General features: G+C 53.1%; 1 protein-coding gene across 2 annotated transcripts; it reads right to left on the bottom strand.

Moving 5' to 3' along the window:
- Nucleotides 1–742: 742 nt before the first annotated feature.
- On the bottom strand, nt 743–5,669 carry ZIC2 (Zic family member 2). 2 transcript variants are annotated; one of them, XM_053916592.1, is made up of 5 exons: nt 4,323–5,394; nt 2,398–2,561; nt 2,039–2,179; nt 1,939–1,940; nt 1,749–1,874 (listed from the first exon to the last, which is right to left on the bottom strand). In XM_053916592.1, exons 1-5 carry the CDS (start codon nt 5,392–5,394, stop codon nt 1,817–1,819), a joined length of 1,437 nt encoding a protein of 478 aa, XP_053772567.1. In that variant the 3' UTR covers nt 1,749–1,816. The 2 variants fall into 2 exon arrangements, with proteins under 2 accessions (XP_024434709.2, XP_053772567.1); XM_024578941.3 differs by having other exon boundaries at nt 743–2,179; nt 4,323–5,669.
- Nucleotides 5,670–6,099: the final 430 nt, after the last annotated feature.

Here is a 6,099-nt window from a genome sequence, read left to right on the forward strand (position 1 = left end):
AGGGGATTGAGGCTGCCCACAGAGAAAGCTGGTGGTCAGAGTTCTGCCTCACTTCCACCTGGTTATTTTAGTCTTTATTTTATTGTTTCACTGAATTCTTGAAGAGATTCTTTCTTTGGAAACCAACATTTTGTTGCTTTCCTAAATTAAAATGTAGTCAATTTATCATCTTCTCTCAAACATTCTGCTTATTGGTGTGCAGTGGCTGTGCAGATAAGCCGGGTTTCTTTAACAAGCTGTTGAGAATTTCAAGGGAAAAAAAAGAAACTTTTGGTAGAAATGGTCCCTTAAACTGTAATCATTGGGCCAAGTTCAAAAACAAAGTACTCAGCTTGGTTTTAAATGTGCAATTAAAAATAACTCTACCTTAGCTTTCCAGAGGGACAGGAAAGGGGGCAGGGATGAGGAAAACAAAGAATAAGGAAATATTTAGTGCTCTTAAATCCAGTCCAAGTAGCTGAAAGAATGGCATTCCCTCAGATGATGGAGCCATTAGAAACTCTGAAGGTCCCTGCCACCGTTCCTCACAGAGGCTTTCCAAAAATTTATTTCACTCTAGCTATAAAAACAAAAGAATTTTGAGACTTTCTGCCAAAGGGGCAGTTTGGCCCAGTTTCTACACATACATACACCTTCCTTCCCAGAATGTGAGGTGGCGCAGCTTATCCATGCCCATGTGGACCCCCTCAGCTACCTCATTCCCATTTCTTCAATAACTTTGCTAGAAAAAATGGTATGTTCATGCAGTTTCAACACATTTTATTATATTTCTGTATGCATTACTTTCAAAACATATCACAAGAAATGATCAAGCCACTTAAAACCTTCAAATAAAAAATCTGAAACAGTTTATGCCCACAATTGTACATATTTATAGTTAAGAAACATTCTTTATAAATATTGTTTCCTCTGTAGCAAGTTAATACCATAATTTAATTACAAATGGATAAATATGGTAACGGGTATTTACAAAAGGAAGGGTGTTATTAAGGAAAAAGCTAACGGCACGACCTTTATTTTCCCCCCACAATCTTTCATACAGAAACTAACAAATTGAACTTGCAAAAGCACTAAAACATCACATGTAAACCCAGCTAACAGAAAAATACATTCACAAGCATTGGTGGTCTGTGTGTGTGTGTGTGTGCGCGCGCGCTGTGGATCAGTATGTTGAAGAAACAGAAGGGAGACTTTGGCACGGCTCGTTTTTTCCCAGTCTATAGTTGTATGAAGTTTACAATCAAGTTGCCTCATAAAAAGAAACACAATATTCAATACCACAATACAAAATAAACCATTTTCTTCCACATTACTTAAAAGAAATCGAGTAGACTAAAAAGAGAAAAGAAAAACCCATCACTTTGGGGGAAGGGAAGGCAAGGAGGAACGCAATCCAGAGGGTTACAAATGGACAAACTTCTATACACCAAGAAGCCATTAAAACCACCTCGGAGAAGGAAGGAGTCCGCTATGTACACAGTTTGCAAGAAGACTGGGAACGGGGTGGCAAGGAAAGCGGGCACGAGGGAAGGAAAAGTGGGTTTGGTTCAATATTTTTAAGGGGGTTTATTTACTTTCTTTTTCTTTTTCTTTTTCTTTTTTTTAGCTTCAGAGACTGCATTAGGGATATTTTTGCTTTTCATGCCTAGATTATTTTTTTAAAAAAACTTTTAAAAATCCTTCTGTTGGTAAAATCATTTTAATCATCATAAAAATCAGATTCATAATTTTAACAACACAATCACAGGGTGCCCTCAGGGAGACGGAGGACTGCTACGCCAGGGTGGGGACTGGGAGAAGGAGAGGCCCTAGCCCCTCACACGTACCATTCATTGAAGTTGGAAGAGAGGCCACTGTGGCCCCCGGCAGTCCCGCTGCCCCCGCCAGAGCTGCTGCCGCCGCTGCCGCCGCCCCCGCCTCCCGCCCCGCTGGCCCCACTGCTGCCTCCGCCAGAGCTGCTGCCTGCACCTCCGCTGCCTGAGCCTCCACCCCGATGCACCGCGGACACCGCCGCTGCCGCCGCCGCCGCCGCCGCCGCCGCCGCCGCCGCTGCGGGTGAGAGGTTGGAGTTGCTCTGGGGCTCGGCGCTGGGGGACACCAACCCCGGGGGTGTGGACGACTCATAGCCAGAGCTGGCGGCTGGGGAGGACTCGGAGCCCTGCGGGGAGGACTCATGGACCTGCAAAACAAAAGTTGGGAGGGGAGACCAAAGGGGACTGGGTGTGAGTGCAGCTGCTGTGGGGCCAGGCCCCCGGAGGAGCACCCACAGCAATATTCCCTGCCGCCCTGGCCCCGGGGACCCCATGCCTTCCCAGGCCGGCTGAGGTTGTTCAGGTTGGTTGTGAGCCAGCGCCACAGCCGGCCGCTTTGCCCTTTTCCTGGTTTCCTGGGTGGTACCTTCATGTGTTTCCGCAGAGAGCTGGGGTGCGTGTATGACTTGTCACACATCTTGCACAGATAGGGCTTATCGGAGGTGTGGACGTGCATGTGCTTCTTCCTATCGCTGCTGTTCGCGAAGCGCCGGTCGCAGCCCTCAAACTCACACTGGAACGGCTTCTCCCCTGTGGAAGGCAAACATGGGCACTTGCTGCGGACACCCACACCTCCTGGGGAACTCCCACCCATCCTGGAGGGGGCAAGGCCTCTTCGAGGAGGAAAAAAGAGCGAGAAGGGTCTGGGTCCCTTAAACAGATGGGCCCCCTCTAAGCAAAGCTAAGGTGAAATTAACTGTCTCCACCTGATGGTCCTGCTTTTTAATTTCATATTCTACTTTTCTTTCAGACTGACACCCATTTCCTCAAGTTTTTAAGTACTTTGGGGTAGCACCTGGCCCTGCCTGCCTTTCCATAGAGCTTCTTGGATTTGTAACTTCCAACGAGTCAAGTCTTGCCATGGAGAAGCTGTTATTTATGACAAAATATTTGGGGCATTATGAAAATCACACAGACTGCTGGGCTGCTGTCAGTTTCTTTCTGGGGCCAGTAGGCAATTAGATTTGGAGTTGCTGTGTGTTGTTTGGGGACACGCTGTGGATAGTGACTGAGCCAGTATTTTTCGTCCAAAATCCTGCAAATTAAATTAACCATAATTGTAATCTCACTTCCAGTTATTTTTTCATAAATCGGGGAGAATAGATAAATATTAAAGATAAGGCAGATCTAGGGATCGCAGAGCACAAGCTAGGCAGTGGGGGTGGGGGCGTTAGCAAAGGCTTTCAAAACCTTCCTGTTAATTTTCTGGCGGCCCCTGCATCCTGTTGCCAGAATTCCAAACGCTTAGAGTCATTTAGAGGTGTGAGAACGAACATTGTTCCACTTGGAAAGGAGACCATTTAACGTTAAATTTCATTAGCACCTAAATTGTTTTTTAAAGACATCCGCTCAGACACAGGAATCGAAAGCAAGCGTTTCATGCAAATAAATTTCTCAAAATTTAAACCTTGTTAAAAGCTTGTCTCACACCTCGCCTAGCTCCCTTCCCGGAAGAGAACAATAGGCCGCTGGCGCATCCCCACTTCGGAGTGGAGTAAATATTGACGGGAGAAGTTGCTAAAACATTTGGCTTTCTTTTAGGAAATCGTCTGGCACGATTTTGGCTGGGATTTGGTCATGGATGAATAATCTATGAAGCGAGAGGTGCGGGTTTTTTTTCCGGCTCTCTCTTGTCACGCGATTGTTCCCCGGGACCTCGCTGACGGGGTCGTCGGTCCAAGTTAGGAATCGCAAACCCTCTGGTGCCATCAGATAATTTCCCAAACCACTGCGATCCCACCCGAAAGCTCCCAGACCCACCCTGAGATGGGCTTTGAAAACGAGGAATGTTTTACCCTTTCGGCTCACACCAGGTTCATTTAGTGGGAAAACAGTTCTGGAAGGACGTTTGGACCCCCTAGTAAAGTGGCAAAACACAAACCAATCGCACAGACACACCCGACGCAGAAAAGCACATTCAGACAAGCTGGCAAATCCTCTCAAGACTCCATTCCCAGGTGCGCAGTTGGAGAACAGCTTTGTTTTGTGCGCTCTTTTTAGAGCGGAAGTTATTAACCGGGCCGAGCAATTATGAACCGAGTGAAGCAACTGCATCACCCGAAGTGTACACTTGATGTTACAGTGGTTATTAAAAACTCAATTTCCACTCATGGAAAAAACCAGCTCAATAAGAGTCTTTCATTTTCCAACGAAAACAAGCCGTTGGCTCCCTCGTACACACAAAAACATCTCCCAACCCAGGGTTAAGGGCTGGCAGTCAGTGCGTTTCTCTCAGTAAAACCATCCAAAGCCTCTTCCCTCCTCCCCATCCCTGTTCTGGCCCGCGGTTACCTGTGTGGGTCCTTTTGTGGATCTTGAGGTTTTCAGAGCGCGCGAAGACCTTGCCGCAGCCCGGGAAGGGGCAGGGGAAGGGTTTCTCGCCTGTGTGCACACGGATGTGGTTGACCAGTTTGTATTTCGCCTTGAATGGTTTGCCCTCGCGCGGACATTCCTCCCAGAAGCAGACGTGGTTGCTCTGCTCCGGGCCGCCGACGTGCTCCACCGAGACGTGGGTCACCAGCTCGTGCATGGTGCTGAAAGTTTTGTTGCAGCTCTTCTTGGGGTTGCTCAGCTGCTCGGGGTCGATCCACTTGCAGATGAGCTCCTGCTTGATGCACTGCTGTCGCATGTAGCGGAAAAAGGCACCAGGGTGGTGGTGGTGGTGGTGGTGGTGGGCCGCGGCCGCTGCCATGTTCATACCCATGTTCATATTCATGGGGCCGTACTGGTTGTGGAGCTGAGCCGCCGAGTACGGGTCGGTCCGCGGGCTGGCCACCTGACGGTACTGCTCCGATCGCCCGAACACTTCGCCAGGGAGCCCGAGGCGCATCTGCCCGTTGAGCACATTCTGTGAGCTGTGCGGACCATGCTGCTCAGGGAGGCCGGGGAAGAGGAGGTGGCCCTGCGCGTCCGAGTGCGCGTGGTGCAAGCCGCCAGCTCCTGGCCCGAACAGCCCGTGCTGCCCGCCTCCGGGCGCCGAGTCTCCGAAGCCGCGGCTACGAAACAGAAAGTCCCGGGTGGAGTTGAAGGGCGGCCCGGAGTAGGAGCCGACGTGCGCGGCGTGGGGCCCGAGTGCCGCGGCAGCGGCGGCAGCCGCAGCGGAGCCAGGGTAGGCGCCGGGGCCCTGCGACGTGAACGCTGAGCTCTGGCCCGGGGACAGCTCGTGGGCGCCCGGGTTGAGCTTGAAGGCACCCATGTGAGCAGCCGCGGAGTCCACGAAACCGTTCTGCGCCGCCGCCAGGCTCAGTTCACGGTCCTGCATTTCTGCCGCCGCCGCCGCCGCGGCCGCGGCCGAGTGATGATGGTGGCGCGCGAAGCTGCCCACCCCGATGGCCGGGAACTGCGGCCCCGCGTCTAGCAGCATGGCCAGCGCGCCCGCCCGCCCCGGCGAGCCCCTTGCCTTCTAGGCTCCCACACCCGCTCCGCGCGCAGTGAGTCTAGGAGCCGCCCGGCTCCGAGAGTAGGCAGCGGTGGTGGTGGCTTGAACCCCGAGAGCAGCGCTTCAGCTCCCGCCGCCTCTGCCGCCTGGATCTGCTTCGGGCGTCCAGGAGTCGAAGGAAGGCGCGGAGAGGAAGAGGAGGAGGAGGCGGCAGTGGAGGAGGCGCGGGAGGAGGAGGAGGTGGAGGAGGAGAAGAGTCCAAAGCCAGGCGGAGAACCAAAGTGTATTAAAGGAGCTGCAGCGGGGGCGGGCAGGGCAGGGGAGGGGGGGCGGGAGGAGGGAACAGCAGGGAGGTGTGGGGAGCTGAGCAGAGAGGGGAGTCGGAGGGGGGCGAGAGTAGCGCCACCGCCCCCACCCCTGCGCGCACCCGCGCGCACGCACACTCACTCTCTCGCGCGCGCCTCGCGGACCACCAGCCAGGCAACGCCAAGAGGCACCCGCAAAATGAAATCACAGTAGCGGCGGGGCCAAGGGGTCCGAGAGCGGCGGCGGTACGTGGGCCAGGCAGGCTGGCGAGGAGAGGACGGAGGCGAGTTCCACGCTTGGCGCCGGGGCGCCGCCGTAGCTCCACCTGACCACCGCCGGGGCGCTGGGGCGGCGGGCGGAGGCCGGGCGCCTTCTCCGCGGCGC

This window comes from Desmodus rotundus, chromosome 13 (genome assembly GCF_022682495.2).
Source record: "Desmodus rotundus isolate HL8 chromosome 13, HLdesRot8A.1, whole genome shotgun sequence".
In the NCBI taxonomy this organism is placed as follows: domain Eukaryota; kingdom Metazoa; phylum Chordata; class Mammalia; order Chiroptera; family Phyllostomidae; genus Desmodus; species Desmodus rotundus.